Source organism: Salvia miltiorrhiza, chromosome 2, assembly GCF_028751815.1.
Source record: "Salvia miltiorrhiza cultivar Shanhuang (shh) chromosome 2, IMPLAD_Smil_shh, whole genome shotgun sequence".
In the NCBI taxonomy this organism is placed as follows: Eukaryota; Viridiplantae; Streptophyta; class Magnoliopsida; order Lamiales; family Lamiaceae; genus Salvia; species Salvia miltiorrhiza.
Genome location: NC_080388.1, coordinates 28,259,525 through 28,280,557, shown reverse-complemented (window position 1 = coordinate 28,280,557; position 21,033 = coordinate 28,259,525). Strand labels below are relative to the sequence as shown.

At 34.7% G+C, this 21,033-nt stretch overlaps 2 protein-coding genes and 1 non-coding gene across 3 annotated transcripts; all 3 read left to right on the top strand.

Annotated features, from left to right (window-relative positions):
- The first annotated feature begins 1,759 nt into the window (after positions 1-1,759).
- Positions 1,760-3,548, top strand: LOC131007696 (uncharacterized). Its single transcript, XM_057934628.1, has 2 exons — positions 1,760-2,240; positions 2,760-3,548. The coding sequence occupies exons 1-2, from the start codon at positions 2,046-2,048 to the stop codon at positions 3,330-3,332; spliced, it is 768 nt and encodes a 255-aa protein (XP_057790611.1). The 5' UTR covers positions 1,760-2,045; the 3' UTR covers positions 3,333-3,548.
- Positions 3,549-5,276: 1,728 nt separating this feature from the next.
- On the top strand, positions 5,277-5,358 carry TRNAS-AGA (transfer RNA serine (anticodon AGA)). Its single transcript has one exon. It is a non-coding gene; the product is annotated as a tRNA-Ser (tRNA).
- Positions 5,359-17,875: 12,517 nt separating this feature from the next.
- On the top strand, positions 17,876-19,996 carry LOC131008232 (protein FAR1-RELATED SEQUENCE 5-like). The gene is made up of 2 exons (XM_057935125.1): positions 17,876-18,541; positions 18,634-19,996. The coding sequence occupies exons 1-2, from the start codon at positions 17,904-17,906 to the stop codon at positions 19,994-19,996; spliced, it is 2,001 nt and encodes a 666-aa protein (XP_057791108.1). The 5' UTR covers positions 17,876-17,903.
- The last annotated feature ends 1,037 nt before the right edge of the window (positions 19,997-21,033 follow it).

Here is a 21,033-nt window from a genome sequence, read left to right as displayed (position 1 = left end):
CACGTGCCGACCTCGGTAGGCTCACGACGAAGTCCATGTTGATGTGCTTCCACTTCCACTCGGGGACAGGCAGTGGTTGCAGCTTTCCATACGGCCTCTGATGCACGGCCTTCACTTGTTGACAAGCGAGACATCGCTCCACAAACAACGCTACATCTCTTCTCATTCATTTCCACCAGAAAATTTTCTTTAAATCCTCGTACATCTTTGTCTTGCCTGGATGTGCAGTGTAAGGAGTATCATGAACCTCGCTCATAATCTCATTTTTCAATTCTTCTTTGTGTGGCACACACAATCTTTCACCAACCATAAGTGCGTTATCATTTGCTTCAGTGAATCCCTTCGTTTCATTCGTTCTTGCAGCGAGACGCATCTTTTCCAAGAACCAATCTTCTCTTTGTGCTTGCACCATTCTTTCTCTCAAATCAGGTTTAGCTGTCAGCGCAGCTACACACCCACCCCACGCGGTTGTAGGCTTTACTCATATCCAACTTTGTCGCCGCAAACCCCAAACTCTTATTTTTTCTTTGTCTGATCCAATGCATACATTCGTATCTCACAATAATATTATCAGAATTCAAACGCCCGGGAATGAATGCACTTTGCGAGTCATCAATAACATAATCAAAGGTGCTTTCGAATGCGGTTGACCAAAGCTTTTGCCACAATTTTATAAGTCGTATTACAGAGGTTGATCGGCCTGAAATCCTTCACCATTTTAGGCTTTGTGATCTTGGGGATGAGAACAATAAGCGCTTTATTCCACTCCCGAATACTATCTTCATGGTTCATACAACAGAGGACATTTTGTGACCCCTTCGCCAATAGCTCCCCAGTATTTCTAAAAGAAGAATGGAGGAAAACCATCCGGGCCCGGCGCTTTATGAGGGTTCATTTGGAAGAGGGCCGCCCTCACTTCTTCCTTAGTAAAATCCAAGTCCATTTCCTGTCTCTCTTCAACATTGAACTTCTCATCAATTACGTTTGGTTGGGTGTTTTTAGAGGTTGGAAAGGGATTCAATTAATTGAATCAATTACTTGTTGTTTGGTTTGGGTAATGAGTTAACCAATACCCTTACTTGAGGGTAACCCAATCACCCAATTTGTTACGCCTCAAAATAGAGGGGAAACAAAAGAAAGAGAATCCCTTACTAATGATTCATTTTCATTGTTAAACCAAACATTCAATAAAAATAATAGTTATTGTTACCATTTCACTCATTTATTTGATTTCATTCCCTTTCCATTCCTTTACTTGAACCAAACGAGCACTAAAGCTGAAACCTTTGAAATATCCTCCTGACATGAGCCATTAGACTTGAACAACGCAACAAAATATCGTTGAATCATCGTCGCCTTATCCTTCTCTTTTTTCATCTCAACACCATTATCATCGATAAGCAAGTTATTAGCCAAGAAGAATTAAAAAAAAAAAGTTATTAACCAAGAAAATTATTATTAGAAAAATCGGTATCTTAGTGAGCACGGCTAAAAGCAAGTTGGCGCCATAATATAGTTATAAATAAGGCCAAAAAACGATAATAGCGATTAAATAGAATTATAGTCAAAAAAGGGTAAAAGCAATTTCACTCCTATTCTGACTCAAAACTAGATACGAAATAAATTGAAACACCGCGACAGACGGCCATCCGCACGCACAACACACTAATAATTAGGAAACAACACGTTCCTTCGTTGTCTCAGATATTTACGCCACTACTATTTATACAACTCATATGCTATTTATCTATAAATATAACCGTCAATATTTTCCAAACATTTCGTTTATTTATTTTTTCTTTAGGCGGGGATAAATAGTTAGAACAAATTATTTTATATTTGTTCAGCCATGTAAGGGGAGAGAGTGAAGGAATTTAGACCATCGAAATATATTTGTATATTTGTCTCTCTCTTCTTGTTATAGTAATAGTAATTCCCACCCTCTTTCTCTTAGTTTTCGTCGTGTTTCTTTTCGTCGCTTCTCCCATCAACATTGTTTTTCTATCCAAAGCCTGCATGGATTGTATTCAGCGTTAGGCGTGTAAATGGATGCAACAAGAAACCGTGGGAGGGGCAAAATTTTTGCCTGTTTTAGGCCGCTTGCCATCGAAGACTATGAACCGGTCTCCGACTCCGCTTCGGTGCAATCTTCCGGCGACGAGGGCAGCCCATGGAGGAAGAAGAGGCTCCGCCGTAGTTTGTCCGCCGCCCTCAAGGCCGTTATCTTTAGGACCGCACTGGTAATTTTTTACATCCCCAAAAAGTAAAGAAAAAAAAAATATGGTTTTTGATCTTTTGTTTTTCTGGTTAATTAATTTCTATATATATCTTGGTCTGTGATTTTCTGACTAATGGTGGTAGATAATGTTTTATGAGTGGGATAGAAAATATTATTGGGTTAATTGCTTTTAAATTAATGAACTTTAATTTGTAGCACTAATTACACTAATTTGAAGTTTATTGTAATTTTCCTCCGAATTAATGGAACCACGGCCAAATTGAACTTGTGGTTAGTAGTAAATAAAATATACATATTTTAATTTGGCCAGAGTTCTGTTTCGGGGAAAATTGTAAATAACTATAAGTTGATTTATATTAGAAGCAATTAACTTAAATATTTTATATGACTTATAAATCCCAATTCCCACCTTTTGCAGGCATAATGGAACTATTTTTTAAAACTTCAAACCCTCTATTATAATTAATTTGCTCTTAAACATTAGCGATCATCAAGTTATGTTGATTTGAATTATGATCAGCTGAAGAAATCTAAGAGCGCAAATGATGGCGGAGAAGATACCGATGGATACAGAATCAACTTCTCACCCTTCAGAGGCAGAAGTTTTATAAAATCAAAGAGGAAGAATGCGTCGAACAAACCGCCGTTAGCGCCCGACGGAAGTTTCTGGTCCCACTCCAACCGTTCACCGCTATTCTCGTCGGACGGAAGCCGAACGCCGTCGATGTCTTCGCTCTCCGCGTCCTCCCGCTCCTCCCCGGCTCGGTCGGAATCTGACAGCATCCAACGATGTGTTTCCATCGACTATTTCAGGCAAACAAACCCGAAGCAAAGAATGATGAAAAAATGCATCATACCTTATCTGGAAATATGTGTGCTATTGGTGTGCTTGGCTGCATTGATTTGGGGGAAGGTTTTGGCGATAGTGGCTTGCACTTCAGCGTGGTTGTTCATCGCTCCCGGCGGCCGGAGCCGCAAGCTCAGACGGGCTGACTCGTACGAGTTGAGCGACTCGGAGGAGTACAAGAAGCGGGTGATCATGGAAGGGTTGCTGGAGAGAGATCGCTCTAGGGTTTTGCAGTATTCAACATAATTTCTACTGGTGGACAAATTGAAAATTCTTAATTTTCTTTTTGTTTTTCTGTGTTTTTTGTCGCTCTCCTTCTTGTGAAGGAAGTGTTATTAATAGTTATCGGTGTTTCTGTTTTTCTCAGGGGGCTAAGCTAAGTTTAGCTCACTTGTAATGTGTATCAAATAATTGTACATAATTAATGTAATCTGTATAATAAATCTTTGATCTCTTCTTGAATCAGGGGTGTTTTTTTTTATTTTTTTGGTGTAATAATGGTGACGAAAATTCAATCACAATGAAAATTTATCTTCTAAGCTTTCGCATATCCTACACACAAAAGTGTGAACAATTCATGGTTGTTACTCCCTCCGTCTCATGAAGCATGACCCATTTCTTTTCGGCACGAGAATTAAAAAATTGGTATTTTGTGTTTTAAGTGGGGTAGGTGAAAAAGTGAAAATATGAATAAAGGATAAATTTTTTGTCATTTTTAGACATAGGTCAAGCTTCGTGAGACATACTAAAAAGGAAACTGGATCATGCAGCTTCGTGAGACATACTAAAAAGAAAACTGGATCATGCTTCGTGGAACGGAGGGAGTATCTTCATGAGACTAAAAATAATATATATATATATACATATATATATATATATATAGGAATGAGATCATATAGATCCCAATGCTTATAATAGATCCTAGATCCAAATCTTGACCACACATTTATGACATGTGGCGCATCAAGATGGTGACACGTGGCAAGGATTTCAAGGCAAAATCTGGAGGGGTAAAATTGGAATGTAATTTTTGGATTTAATAATTAAAAAAATATATATATTTTTTTAGATTTTCTCAAAATAGATATATTTTAGATGCATATAGTTTCACACAAAGATGCATAAAGTTTTCACATGAAATGCATAACTTTGAACAGAAAAATGCATTTAATTTTTCCAGTTTTGGTATTTTCACCACCCCACCCCATACCACCCCCCAATCCAGCCCACACCACCCCCCAACCCTCCCCATTACCACCCCCCAAAAATATGCATGTTTCACATGCATATAAAATCAAACAAAAATGCATAAAGTTTTCACATAAAAATGCATTAAATTATACAAAAAATGCATTTCATTTTAATAAATCTGGTAGTTTCGCCACCCCACCCCTGCCCCTGCCCCCCACCCCACCCCCCCCCAAATTTTTTTTTTTTTTTTTCAAAAACTGATTTTCTAATTGCTGGCCCACCCCCACCGACCCACCCCCCACCCCCCCCAAAAAAAAATTATTTTTTTATTTTTTTAAAAACTGATTTTCAAAAAAAAAAATTGGGGGGGTGGGGTGGGGTGGGTGGGTGGGTGGGGGGGTCAGTGGTCAAAAAATCAGTTTTTGAGAAAATAAAAAAAAAATTGGTGGGGGGGTGGGGGTAGGGGTGGGTCAGTGGTCAGAAAATCAGTTTTTAAAAAAATAAATTTTTTTTTTTTTTGGGGGGGTGGGTGGGGGGGTGGGGTTCTGGGGTGGGGTGGGGTGAAATCTTATGCATATTTATATGAAACTTTATGCATTTTTATATGAAAGTTCATGCATTCTCGTATGAAACTTTTTGCATCTAAAATATACCTATTTTGAGAAAATCTAATTTTTTTTTTTTTTTGAATTTCGAAAATTACATTCCAATTTTACCCCTCTCCAGATTTTACCTTGAAATGTCTTGCCACGTGTCACCATCTTGATGCGCCACATGTCATAAATGTGTGGTTTAGATTTGGATCTACGGATCTATTATAAGCATAGGGATCCACCGGTACCCAACCCTATATATATATATAGTATCTTCACAATGGTTGTTAAATTCCCAAAAAAAAGGTTCTTTATTAAAGTTGCTAAAATATCTTTTACTAATCTTTGTTTGAAAAACAAAATTCGTATATGACTTATACTATTTTTAAGTAATTAATAACAATAAGTGGACGTGCCGGAGTGGTTATCGGGCATGACTAGAAATCATGTGGGCTCTGCCCGCGCAGGTTCGAATCCTGCCGTCCACGTTTTTTTGCATTCTTCCATTTCAGAAAAAACTTTAAGCATATTCAATTTTAGTTATACTAATTTATAAATTTTTCCCCAACCCAACATCTTATATTCTAATTTGAAAATACGCCACATTTATAAAAAAAATTTCCTAACCCAACATCTTATATTCTAAATTAATTATACTCTCTCCGTCTAATTAGAATAAGCTCATTTTTTTTTAACATAGAAATTAAGAAACTTACTTTTAAGGGGAAAACTAGTGTTGCCCCCATGCTTTCGCACGGGCAAACACCTCTTTTTTCTTTTATTTTATATTTTTTAAATATAGAAATTAGTAAATAATTTAAAATTTAAATATATTTAAATATGGGTTAATAGCCGAAAAATACACGAAATTTTACGAAATTTGCAAATTGCACATGACCTTCAAAAATAGCCTCAGAATACATCACCTTTTAATTTTGTTGCAAATTGCACACGGCGAAATTTCCGGCGAGGAATAAGTTTGACCGGTGATTACGTGGACATTACATGGCATATTGCGTGACTTTTTTTACACGTTGGCAAGCCACGTGGTCAAAACGATGTCGTTTTGATATTTTGAAGAATTTACTAAAAAAAAATGTCTCCCTGCTTCTCCTGCGAGGAGCAGCTGCGCCGTTCAACCGTTGTGTCCCCTCTTCCACCTCCACTCAACCGCCACCTCCACCACCCATTCATCATCGACGCCGCCACCTCCCGCCGCCTCACATTCCTCCGCCAAACCCCGCCTCTCTGTCCGCCTCCTTCAATCCTCTCCTCTGTCTGCAGCTGAGATACAAGAATTGAGATTTGCTACGGCGGGAAGCCGGGATTGCTGCTGTCAACGATGACCATCTCTAGATATTTATTTATTCAAAAATAATTAAAAATTGAAAAGAAAATAGAATGAATTGGACGGTATTTGGAGTTTAATTCTGAGGGAAAACAAGGATGGTTGATGAAAATTAAGGTACACGAATTTGAAGAGCCTTATGAAGATGAGGACATCGAGGCCGCAAGTGTCGAGGATCTCGTCCTCGGTGATGGAGAGGGCGACGCGGATCAAGGCGGGTGAGGGTAGGAGACAGCGGATGGTGAGGCTGGGGTGGAGGGAGACGGGGCGGTGCTGGGAGATGTGGCAGGCGAAGTAGATGAGGGCATTGAAGGGCTGCTTCTGGAGGATGGAGAAGAGAGAGAGAATGAGGAGAGCGAAGCTGATGTTGATGGAGGCGGAAGCCAAGCAAGATCTCTGCATTCATGTCAACATCAGTTTTTGTGGGTTTGGATTTAGGGAAAGAGAGATAGTGAAAATTGGGGAAGAAATTCGCCATGGCTCCCAAAATAGATGTTCTCCCACCCACACACACCACACAACAACAAACACCAAACCCCAGCTCCTCTTCCACCTCGCCGCTGGCCCCAAATCTAGGGATTTCCCCCTTGTTTTACAGATTTGCGGCGGCCTTGCGAATTTACAGATTTCAGCCGCCTCCGATCCATCAGAGCGTCGTTTGAGCAGCTGATTTCCTTTCCGCGCTAGTCGTCGGAGCGTCATTTGAGGAAATCGGAGGAAGAAGGTGCAGACGGGAAGAGATCTAGGGATTTTTCCTTTTTTTTTTAATTTATACTCACTCAAAATGACGTCGTTTTGAATGCCGGTGAGTCCACATCTGAAAATTCCGGTGCCACGTCAACACCTATCAAGGTGGTGGTCAACGCGTGTGCAATTTGCAACAAAATTAAAAAAATGATGTATTCTGAGGCTATTTTTGAAGGTCATGTGCAATTTGCAAATTTCGTGAAAGTTCATGTATTTTTCGGCTATTAACCCTTTAAATATTTAAATGTACTATGAATAATAATAAAAATATGCATCAATAATTTGATGTTGTACAATTGACGAATTAAGAAGAATCTAATTTCAATCGATTTTAAAATTACTGTAAATTATTATATTATAATATTTGTATCATATATTGTTAATTTATAATTTTATAATATAATGAAAACAAACTCCAAATTTTTAGCACCAAAATTATTTTCTTATTGGTACAATTGCGACATTATATAGTGATGTAGCCTTGATCTTTGTTAGAGAGTCTAGCTTATAATACATAAACACAAAATTATATATAAAATATTTATAAAGTTGTTATATTTTAGAAAAAATATAGTTTAACATTAAAAACTTAATAAGATATTAGAGCATCTGCAACGCATCTACTCGAGCGCCTACTCGAGTAGAGCGTTGCGGGGGGGCCTTACTCGAGGCCTACTCGATCCTTCGAGTATACACGAGTGATGTAATTTTTTTTTTTTTTAATTCTCTTCTCCTCTTTAAAAATTAAAAAAATCAAGTAGGCTATCAAGTAACCTCATTGCAGCACTACTTACTCAATGTGATCCTCCACTATCAAGTAGGCTATCAAGTAAGCCCATTGCGGATGCCTTACTTTCCACATCTTCCTAATTTTATTTTTTTGTCCACGAAACATTTTTATAATTTTGGTTATTGGCGTATAAATACATGAATTTTGAACCAATTTTGGGTTTTCACATGAATTTTAAAAAGTAGTATAAAAAAATACACCAACTTATTGATTGTAATATTTTTTAACACGAATTTTATTTACTTTCATATATACAATTTGAGACGAACCAAAATAAATATCTTATAATTTAATATAATTCGACAATTCAATTTTGTGTTGAAATTACTATAATTTGATTTGTCCACATCAACATTTCAACATGCTAAGTAAGATTTAATTTGGCTGAATATATAATTCGTGTTACAACAATCAATAAATTACTGTGTTTTTTTGACACTTTTTAAAATTCATGTTAAAAATCAAAATTGATTAAAAGTTGGTACATTTATATGCCAATAACCCTTATAATTTTCTTTTTTCATCCGTTCAAAGAACATCTTCATACATTTTTTTTGGACGTAATCTCACTAATTAATACTCTTAAAATTTTCATATATTTACACATATTATCACTACCATATTTTTTTAAATCTGTGTCCATTACTTTCAAGATGACGCTTCATAGATGAAAAGCGTATTAAAATTATCTTATAAACATTTTACTTATTACAAAATTAGGGGGTGTATTCAATTTAAAATTTAAAGGATTTTTTTGTATTTCAAAAGTCGATAGGTATTCAATTAAGATTTTTAGAAGTCTTTAAAAATCTGTTGATATTCAATTATGATTCTTAAATATCCATCAAAATATGGTGATATTGAAAATTTGTAGGATTTTATTATGTCATAGACTTTATAGGATTTTTAATGCCCTAATATAAATACAAAACTCCTCCACAGATCTCACCTCTCCGTAAGAGATTTTGACAATCTGCCTCTCTTCACTATCGTCCGTCATCTCTCTCTTCAATCTGGTGCCTCTCTCCACCGCCGTCTACCTCGATCGTTCGAGCAGCGGCAGCCTGCTGGACCGCCGTCAACTCGACACCGCCTCACCACTCTGTCTCCAAAAATTGACAGCAAAAGCCGATCATCTACCCTCAATTTCCCAACAATTTCGAAACTTGGGCAACAAGTGGGAAGAAAACTTGAACAGATCCCATAAAATAAAGTTGTCGTCAAGCCTCATCAGATGTTGGAAGAACGCATTGATATAATTCACCTAAGTTCCATGTAATATGGTTTACATTTTGTTGCTTCGTTTAGTCTTTCTTGTCCTAAAATACCGTCTTTGATTTGAATAATTGCTTAGCATATATACTCGGGCATTTAGGATTGCAGATTATGTATTTGGTGACTTTTGGTATAGTATTGATGGTTTAATTGTAGTATATAGCTTTTGATTTGAAGAATTATATATTGCAATGAAAATACAATCTGTATAAACAATATCAATATGCTCTGTTTTTTATTTGTGGAAAAGCTTTGCTCCATTAGCAAGTGATTAGACATGCTAGTTAAGCTGAAGCTTTATCCTTTTTTGTCTTCCTGAATTGAAGAATTAATAAATTGTCAATTGTAACTAGAAGGCATCAATTTATGAAAAACTTTATGTAATCTTGAGCTGATAAGAGGACGAGAAAAAAAAAATATACTGCATTGTGTATGCTTATTTCAATTTATAGTTATTTATTATATCATGGAGTATATTTTATTATAGATATTTTTTTTATTACTATAACAATCTATAGATTTATAAAGTCTATGAAAATAGAGATAAATCAATCTAACAGAATTTCATAAACTCTAATAGAATTAAACAATCCATAAAATTTGGTGGAATCCACAGATTACAAAAAGTCTGTCAAAATCTTTTAAATTCTGAATTGAATACTGTAATGGGCAAAATTCGTATAGCCCATTTAAATAAATATTTATAGTCCAAATAATCAGCCCAGTCCAAAAATTGAGTTAATTCTAATTAATTCGACTCATACGCCAAGTCAGTAAGGCCCAATTGCACCCTACCCTAGAAAGGGCAGCGACTTGGAGGAGAAGGCAGGTCAAGGAGATGATCCCGTAAATATCGGAACAACTAGGGTTTCACGGAAGGTCCCGAAAGAAACCCTAGCCATCAAGATACCACAGTATATAAGAAAATTAGCTAGGTCATTCGACCTATCCAGTCATTCACGCTCCAACACGTTCTCTCCGCCTTCTCTCCTCACTCGCATTACTCCGCCTCCACGCTTTCAATCTAGGAGATCCCGACAACCCGTTGATCCAGGACGCCCCGACGATCCCAGCTGATTGCTGAACGACTCTCTGATCCACCAACCCGATCGATTCGATCTAATCGATTTTCAATATATTTCAATATGATTTCCTATAATGTTACTGACTTGAGCGTCGAAGGCCCTTCCATCGACACCTCCACCGGTGTTCCTAGAAGGGCTCTAACGTATCTGTGGTTTCAGGTTGCTAATGCCCACCGTCCAAGACGGCCCCGACGTTCTTATCCATAGTTGTTGGACTTACCCCCAACAAATACAACCCCCTTAAACTTTATTTTGACACAAAAAATATAAAGTAATTAAAAGATACCAATTATTTGCAAAATTAATTATGAATTATAGGACAGAATCAACACACACCAAATGTAGACGAAAAATGCCAAAAATCAAACCATGGGCACAAAATAACATGATATCATTTTGCCATAATTATACTCATTCAACTCATAAGCATATTGCTTAAAACACACACACACACACACACACTTGGCAAAAAACTTATTTTCACCAAAATTCAATGTAGTTTGTTTCCTAATATCTTAGTCCTCGTTTAACTTATTGCGTAAATATAAAGTAGACACAAGGAGAAGGTCATATTAAATATACTCACTCGAAAACTCGTATATTCTAACAAAATATTAACACTATCAATTTTAATATAGTGTCACATAAGAAGGGAGAACAAAAAACATTACTTCGATCCAGGTCTAATTTCTCAATAAATCACAATTAAATATTATATCACATAAGAAGGGAAAAAAAGTGACTTTTATCTAGATATCCGATCCCCAATGAATCACGGATTCACAATTATATAGACAAATTTCAATTAGCATAAAAACCAGTAAACTTTCACAAGAACGAATTAAAGTAACATTAAGAAGCAGCATCGATCCTTCACCTCTCTCATCCTATCATCAATCTACTGCTCTTTCTTTCCAAAATAAAGAAATACAACTAAATCTATTTTCATTCCTTTCTCTCTTAAGTCGATTTGCAGAAGGGTATTTCTAGAGAGAGAGAATATAATTTAAAGAGAAATGGTTTTATTCGCCTGAAAAATCTTCCTAGCAGCACCCACATCACACAACACCAAAAAAGCAAACAGAGATAATGAGAAATTATTTATGATGCTTTTTTTTACCTGATTTAGGAAAAAGTGGGAATTTATTCAAACATCTTCCTAAAAATAAAACCAAACCCACATCACATAACACCAACATTTTTTTTAATTTCTGATTTTTTGCCGGAGAAGGGTTTATAACGTGGTTTCTAATCTTTATCTCCGACGAAAGAGAAGCCATATCCTCCGGTACTTTCTTCATGCGAGCTAGTGAGATACTATGACTCCGTGAAAGTATAAGGAACAAAGCTGCATGTTGAAATTCATTGTCGGGGTTGGGGATGTGGTTATCGATTTTTTGGAAAGAGAGAATATGGTATGTGGAGAAAGAAAAAATTTGAAAATACCACAAAGTGTTACTAAAACATTAATTTGGGTAGTTGAATAGTTTCTGTATTGGATTTGCATCGGATTTGAAAAAAGCTTTATGGGAACATGTACTCAATGTCTACGGGAAAATAATCGAAATAATAAAAAATACTTTTGCATGAAAATACCTAATTTTGAGCGGGAAAAGTAATGTTTTAGCGGGATTTTTCATGCAGACTACTTTGCTTTAGTATAGTACTAGTATGCCCGTCCGTGCGATGTACGATAAATATCGAAATTAAACGAAATGTTTATATAAATAAATAAGTAATATAAATATTAAAGAGAGTCAAAAATATGGACAAATACTAAATTTGTTTTAAAAATAAAATAATATAATGAACACGAATTAATCAAAAAACTCAAATTTGAAAACATCAAATTTTCAACTTTATATAAAGTTTAATGATAGTAATAGTTATTAAATAATTAAAAATTATTTGATAATAATAATAATAATAATAATAATAATATTATTATTATTATTATTATTATTATTATTATTATTATTATTATTATTATTATTATTATACGTCATATTTGATACAAAAATATAACTAATATTTGATACAAAAATATAACTAATATTTGAAATTATATTTATATAACTATTTACTATCTACAAAGTTGTATTAAAATTAATACAAAAAAAATATTTAGAAAAATAGTTATATTATGAACCAATATATTTTCATTCACCTTTGTTACATTCTAAACTGTTGTAAAGCAAAAAATATGCTATCTACTTATTTTCCCTTTAAAAACACAAAATAAAATTAAATACATATATTGAAGAAAAATATAGCATAAAAAAGTAAACATGTCATTAAGGAGAGAGGATTAAGAAAAACAATAAAGAGAGTAGAGAGGAAGTATACAAAAAATTATTTTAAAATTTTAAATTACTATAACTTATACATTTTAAATTTATTTTTTTATGATTTTAAATTTTAAAAGGTCTAAAATTTTATAAGAAATCTTAGCAAAAAAAAATTACAATTATATCTGTCGAATCATACTTTTTTTTTAGAATTTATGAAATAATACTTAAACATGTTATGCAAAAAAATAAGAGGATAAAACCGAAAAGCAAAAAGAAAATAAAAAAAATATCTAAATGTAAAAGAAATAAGTGAATGATATACGAAAACAAAATATAATAAATCAAATAAAAAATAAATCGTTAAAGAAAAAGAAGTAAAATAAGAGAGAGGAGAGAGAAAATAATTTAGTTTGAAACTTTAAATTTTAATATCTTTATCATCCTAAATTTATTTTATACTTATTATATATCAAATTAAAGCTAATTTTATGATCTTTAATTTGATATGCATATTGAATATTTTATCATTACTCACATTACATGATTTTCAAAAAGAAAGAAAAAAAAAAGTAAAAAATAAAAGAAAAGAAAAGAACAAAAGAAGTTTGAATTGAAAACAAAAAACTGCTCCATGCCACCACCGAATTTATCTATATAATAAAATCATCAATGTAAAAGTGAGTGGAAACATACTTGAATAATTGAAATTTAAAAAGTAACTATAATTTTAAATTATGGCGAAAAAAAATAGCCGTTAAACTGTTCTTTTATATAATACTATATAGATATATAGAAATATAGAATATAGATAGTGTGATCACACCAATTGAGCATTTTATATATATTATTAATCTCCCAAAATGAAAACGAACATATTCTAATGGGACATCTAAATATATATATATATATATATATAGGAATGGGATCATATAGATCCCATTCCTTATAATAGATCCGTAGATCCTAATATCAGCCGTTGATCTATTATTTTGTACGGTCCAGATCTGATCCGATTTTTATACCTAATTTTTAAATGCGGAAGGGTATTTTCGTCTTTTAATTCTTAGATTATATTTCGCATGCTACTTCGTTTTACCTCGTCGTCTGTTATTTTTTTACCTCGCAGTCTTCGCGCTTGTGTTTCTATATTCATTGCGATTCTCTTCATCTGTGAGAATCGTTCGTTTTCTCGTTCATGACGATTGAGGAATCAGGTATTGTTTGTTATTTGACGTTCATGACGATTCTCTTCATTTGTGAGATTATTCGTCGTTCAGTTTGTTCTTATTGTGTTTTGAATTGAGGAATCATGTATTGATTATTCGTTGTTCAGTTAGTTGTTTTTTTTTTAATTCGTTGTTCTTCGTGATGAATATTATTTGTTCCTTGTATTTTTATTTTCTTTAGTTTGATGATTTTATCGTTTTTTTCTTCTGCATTATGTATAATAAATCGAAAATTACGTTTGCGTTATGTGTTGATATGAAATCTGTATTTTTTGTTTGGTTTTTTTTTTTTATTTTAACTTATGTGTTGTGCTATATTTTTTTACGTTAAATCTTTATTTAAAATTTTGCATTTGTTTAATATATATATGCATGTTTGTGGTTCGGATTATGCACGTGTGTTTAAATACTTTATTTTGATCGGATGTATTTATTTTGCTAATATATATTATGCATTCTCGTGTTTATGAATTATGCATTTGGTTATTTGAGATTATGCATTCTCATTTTTATGCATTCTCATTTTTATGCATTATGCATTTTTTTAATATATATATGCATGTTAGTGGTTAGTATTATGCATGTGTGTTTAAATATTTTATTTTTATCGGATGTATTTATTTTGATAATATATGTTATGCATTCTCTTGTTTATGAATTATGCATTTGGTTATTTTAGATTATGCATTCCCGTTGTTATGCATTATGCATTTGGATTTTTGAGATTATGATTCATTTTTATTTTTATTTTTTGCAGATGGTGTTTTTTCTGATCAGAGTTCAACTTTTGATACAGTGTTTTTACCTGAATGTGATGATGAGTTTAAACCTATTGTTGTGTCACGACCGCACTTGCTAAGGATAGCAAATTCGGGAAAACCGCGACTAGGGGAGGGGATTTAGGAACGGGATTAGAAAGGGCATATTTAGCTACTTGATGACTCGACTTTGTATAAGGGAAACAATCGAAATAACTAGACATTTACGAAAGCCACAAGGGAACCGTACATAATAATATCCAAAGGGGGTACTCAACGAGTTTGAATACATTGTTTATAATACATGATGATTCGACAGAATGACATAATATCTTAGCGTAATCAGTGTTCGCAGCGGAAAAATAACAACTCGAGTATATGTATGAAGACATATACTCTGCTCTGAAACTCTCGGCCTAGATTGACAAAGCTCCGCTTGCACACCACATCCCCGATCACCGCTCAACCTGCACATTTAGAAATACATGCAGGGCTAAGTACGGAAGTACTTAGTGGACACTTGCCGAAATTTACATACATGCATAATATTTTATTGTCAAGCCTTTCAACAGTAGTAAGATACGAGGGTTTTCCTTTAAAGACTCGCATTTACCAAAAATAATATCATTTCTTTCATCAATAGCCCGCGCAGGCATTTTAATATCATTAATCACCATATCAGTAACTCGTGCCGAGAGGGAGGCCTCCCTCTACGGACACTATGATCGGCCAACCCGCTAGATGACTCACGATCACAAAGGTGTACACTAATTCCGAAGGGATTTGCGGTCCCATCCAGAATCCGAATTCGATTAACATCAGATAGGCAATTAATAACAAAACATAAGGCATTTAGGCATTGACAATATCATTTAAATTCATAAGCATAAAGTCTTAACAATTCTAATATATGGTTTTAGTTTATACGTAGAAAGCCCACCTGGTAGTAGAGACTCACGGCTAAGCCTTAAACTCTTGTGCTTGACCTTTAATACGAGAAAATAAAGCAATGTTTTAATTCGAGGAAATTCTCAAATAAATGAGGATGCGTAATGTAATTATGCATGGCTCATATTCCTTTTAGTTATTAATCCAACTATTGGATTAAAGCTCGTCTTATGAAATCGGATAGTTAATCTTAATAATCCACTCATCTTGAATTAGTCTAACTCACTTACCAACTATTAATTAGTAAGTTTTAAAATTAATCACTAATTAAATATAATTAGGATTAATAATGAGGGCCTAAAATAATAATTCTTATTGGGTTCAAATAAATAATTCACATTGGACTTGAATAACTAAAAGTAGGGGCCTAAATAGTAAAAATTGAAGCCCATTTTAAATAAAAAGAAGCCCAAAGGAAATAAGAAGTGAGGCCCAAAATCCTCCCCCCCTCAACACTCGGTTTCTCTCTCTCTCTCTCTCGTTCAAACACGCCGCTGCCTCTCCAAAATCTCTCGACTCTCGGCCTGCCTCCAGTCGAGACGTCTGCCGCCGCCGCCTCCTTCTCCGGCCGTTCCAGCTGCCGGCGTGGCCGGCGTTCATCTGTTGACCACGCCGCCTCCTCGCCCTAAACTCTCCCTTCATCAATCGATCTGCTACTCCTTCATCCTGCCGACGCCGCTCGGCATTCTGGCCGTTCCGGCCGCCGGCGAGGCCGGCGTTGCTCCAGACCCCGACGCCGGTCTGCTCCCTCATCTCCTCTCTCTCGATTCGAAGCGCCGGTGGAGAGCCCGAGCCCTAGTTCTACTTTTCCCCAAATCGAGCCCTAGCTCATCACCTTCTGCAAATCTCGCCGTTGCCGCCGCTGCAGTAGGGAGGCCGGCGAGCACTCCTCCGTGGCTGTGGTTCAGTTAATGGCGAGCAGGGGGTCCGCCATTTCCAGTGTTTCTCTGAGTTTCGAAGCCGAGGGAAGCTCCGTTGTCGCGCCGATTACGACGCCTTCCTAAAAGCTAAGTTATCTACTTTCATTCTTCTTCTACTTCAGTTTCTAGTTGTTAAGCGTGGGGGTTCTCATGATTCGCTGTTCTAGGGTGCAGAGTATAACAATGTATGAATCATAGACTTGTTGAGAAATGCTATCGATCATGTATGCATATGTGATTCGCTATATCCCTCTGTAATATGTTTCATCCTATGTTTCGAAATTCTTTTATATGAAGTGAGGGAAGTGAAATGCATATATGAAGATAGTGAACTGAGATGCATGAAATACCTTGAATGATGCTTGGTGTTTATTGGCTGCTCGTTGGTGCTGAATGAAACAGGGATTAACTTGAAGTTTTAGTAGAGAATGAATGACAGCCCTTCTCATTCGTTTATGGAGTATTGAATGAAGTGAAACTGAAAATGAACGTATCTGTTGTTGCTTAATGATTGCAGGTGAATCAAGGTGGGGGTGGATGAATTAAACACAAGATCTCACCTTGAATGTGGGCAAAGCAATGAATGCAAGGCAAAGGCAGTTCCTCCTGCTCCTTGGTGTGTTTCTTGTTTCAAAATGGAAGAGAATGAAGTTCTTGTATGCTGCAAAGAGATTTAACAAGGAAGGATTGTTGGCTGGAGCTTGAGTACCTACTAAATGGTAGGGTGGCTGATGTGAGTGCCATGTGTACCTTGGGTATGGCTGTACTGTTGGAGTGTGAGGAGTGCAGCAGGCTGGAGAGAAGGGGGAGATAGGGGAGTGTGCAGCTGCTGCAGCACACGTCTCTCCACCCTTTTCCTTTTTCCCTTTTCCTTTCTTTTCCTTAAACTTGGGTGTTGTGGCAGAGGTGAAGTGCTTACTGCTGCTACAGTTGCTGCAGAAAAAGGGGAGGGGACGCAGCTGACCTTATTCTCCCCTCTCTCCTTATATTTTTCCTTTGTTGCAAGTGGTAGAATAGAGTTGTAGTATACATGTAGGGTTGTAAGGTTGTGATGGTAAGAGATTAAGAGTTGTGAAGTGATTTAAATAAAATCCTTCAGTGTTGGTCGTTCTGTATTTGTAATACTGGTTTCGTGTTTTGCTAATATCGTGTACTTAATCAACTACAGATTAATCCAATAAATATTGTATCTCGATATCTATTTTCTCGTCTTGCAAAAATCTACATTATATCTGTAGATTTAATTTGTTCGTCCTCCTAATACTTAAATTAAATCCGTAGATTTAATTAGCTTCAAAGTCGGAAATAATTCACGACTTAAGTAACAATATGAAATAAACTCCATCTTGATTAATAAATAACACAACTTCGCTAAGTTGGTTATAACTTCGAGTAATAATTATTCATCGACTCAAAGATTCTCGTCGCGGTCTTAAACACGCGAAGATAAATAAAAACATACTGCTAGTGTAGTGACACTGTCTCCAAAATTCGTAATTCAAAAACATAGTTGAAAACATAAAGTGCTTCATTTACTAAAGATAGATAAATAAACACGCAATACTGGAATTAATACTGATAAAAGAGCGGGTTGTTACATGTTGGGAAGAATTTTTCTTCATTAGATGATGGTGAAAAGTTTTATATGGCTTATGCTAAGCGTTGTGGATTTAAGTCGCGTCTTGGTGCTGTTAAGCGTAAGAAATCTGGGGTGATTATTTCTAGACTTATTTTTTGTAGTCGGGAAGGGTTGAGTAAATCTGGTGGAAATATTAGATCTAGGATGAGTACAAGAGTAGATTGCAAAGCTCGTATTATTCTTCGTGTTGTTGATGGTGGTTCTTACACTATTGTGAATTTTATTGAGGGTCATAGTCATCGATTTGTTTCAGATAATCTTCAACATTTTATGTTGTCTAATCGTAAGTTGGATCATGGGCATAAGAAGTTTGTATTGAACTGTGTTAAAACCAATATTGGTCCTGTTAAATCATTCCATTTGTTTAAGAAATTGGTTGGGGGTTATGATAAAGTTGGATGTACAGCGGTGGATTTTAAGAATTTTGCACGTGATTTGCGTGCATATGTTCTTGGTTCTGATGCTCAGATTCTATTGAATAATTTGTTCAATAAGCGTGAAATTTGTAGCGATTTTCAGTTTGAATATGCAGTTGATAGTTCTGATAAACTTACAAGGCTGTTTTGGGCTGATCCTTTATCAATTCAGAAATATGATGCTTTTGGTGAATCTGTATCATTTGATGCGACATACTCAACTAACAGGTATGCATACTTATGATATATGTTGTGCATCTTGTTATATAGCATTATGAATTGTGTTTTAAGTATGTTTTTCTTTTATTTTGTTGCTACAGATATAATCTTATATTTGTGCCATTCACTGGTAAAGATAATCATGGAAGTTGTGTGACCTTTGGTGCTGGACTAATTTCTCATGAGGATGAGGAATCATATTCATGGGTTCTTGAGAAGTTTGTTGAATGCATGAGGAGAAGACCAAGGATGATTATTACAGATCAAGATCCAGCTTTAAAAAAATCTGTTGAACGTGTTTTATATGATACGCGTCATCGATTTTGCATGTGGCATATCATGGTTAAAGTTATGGATAAGGTTCCACATCGACTTAAGACCGATTTACAGTTTAAAAAGGATTTTAATCGTCTTGCATGGTCTGAGTTTACTGAGCCTTTGAGTTTTGAACGAAGATGGAATGATTTAATGGAGAAATATGGTTTGGTTGGTGATAAATGGTTTGATTCTATGTTTGCTCAGCGTAGTTATTGGATTCCTTCATTTTTTAGAGATTGTCATATGAGTGGGTTATTTAAGACAACGTCTATGTCTGAGAGTCAGAATAGTTTTTTCCGTAGGTATTTCAATAGGGGTGCAAATCTGATTGAATTCTTTATTCATTTTGAGCGTGCTATTGAAGCTCAAAGAAATCAGTGTGATGGTCTCAATAGTGTTGATGTTTCTTGTTTCCCAAAGTTGGTGACAGATCTGGCAATTGAAAGGCATGCAACAACTGTTTATACTAGTGGGATGTTTGTTGAGGTTCAAAAGCAGATTGTTTCAGCTAGTTTCAGTTGCTGCATATTGGAGATTAGGACTGGTGTCGGTGAGAATGTTTATGTAGTTGAAGATGGTGAAAGTGGTAAATTTAGTGTCACTTATAATTTGGCTGACTATAGTTGCAATTGTGATTGCAAGCACTTTGTGAGGTGTGGTTGGCTTTGTTCGCATGTATTTTGTGTGTTGAAGAATGTTAAGATTCAGAGGATTCCTGATCAATATATATTAAAGCGTTGGACAAAAGGAATTTGCGTTGGTGGAAGTACAAATTCTGGTGGGACAGATACTCTCTCTCAGTTATATTCTTTAGCTTATAGTTGTATAGGTTTGGTTCAAGGTGATTCTGTAAAGATGGAGAAGTTATTTCAAACTTTGAAAGGTGTGCATGATTCTTTGTCCGTGAATAGTTCTAGCAGTTCAAATGATGATCTTTTTAATGAGTTTTATGGTGGTGCACCTCCTGAAGTAGTTGATGTTCACCCACCTGATATTGTGAAGACAAAAGGTAGTGGAAGTCGTTTGAAGTCGAGGATTGAGAAGGCTTTAAGGGATAAAAATAAACCGAAACGAAGATGTGGCAATTGCAAAGAGATGGTGAACCATGATGCTCGTAATTGTGATCAGGAACGTGCTGTTAAATAGGTTTTTTATATTTTATTTTAGATTTTTTGTATAGTATTCTTGATTAAGATTTACATAAATAATTGAAATATTTCATTTTTCTACGTTTTGCGTATTATTGTTCTATATTATACGTTATTGTTTTATCTGTTATGTATTTTATTGTTAGTTAACAGTATAAGTTAGACAAAACTATTATGCATTTTCGTATATATATTTATGCATTGTTAGTTAACAGTATCTGCATTTTTTGTTTTTGATTATGCAGTATATGCATTTCTTGTTTTTGATTATGCAATATATGCATTTTTTGTTTTTAATTATGCATTGTTAGTAAACAGTGGATGCATTTTTTGTGTTTGAATATGCATTGTTAGTTAACAGTATAAGTTACACAAAACTATTATGTATTTTCGTATATATATTTATGCATTGTTAGTTAACAGTATCTGCATTTTTTGTTTTTGATTATGCATTGTTTTTTATTATGCATTGTTTTATAATATTTTATTTTAGTGTTTAGTTTTTAGTGTTTAGTTTTTAGAGTTTAGTGTTTAGGGTTTAGTTTTTAGGGTTTAGTGTTTAGTGTTTAGGGTTTATTTTTTTTTTTAATTTTTAGTTCTTAGTGTTTAGTTTAGTGTTTAGTTTTTAGGGTTTAGTTTTTAGTTTTTAGGGTTTAGATTTTAGTGTTTAGGGTTTAGTGTTTAGGGTTTAGGGTTTAGTGTTTTATTATGTTTAGAGATTATTGTTTAGGGTATAGGGTTTTTTTTTTAAAAAAATGTATTTACAAAAATAATTATTTGTAGTTAAAGTTTTATGCATTTTCATGTAGTAATATTTGCACATTAGTGTACGAAATTATGCATGTAAATTGGAGATACTGGACAAATTAAAAAAATATATGATAGCCTGGAGACATAATAAAATTTCATCAAAATATCATAATCTAGGACATCAAAATAACCTGGAAACATCACTGTTTTTCATCGACAGATCAAAAAAGGAAAGAAAAAAAAAAGATTGTTAGTTGTTTGCCATAGACATTCAGAATCATGTTT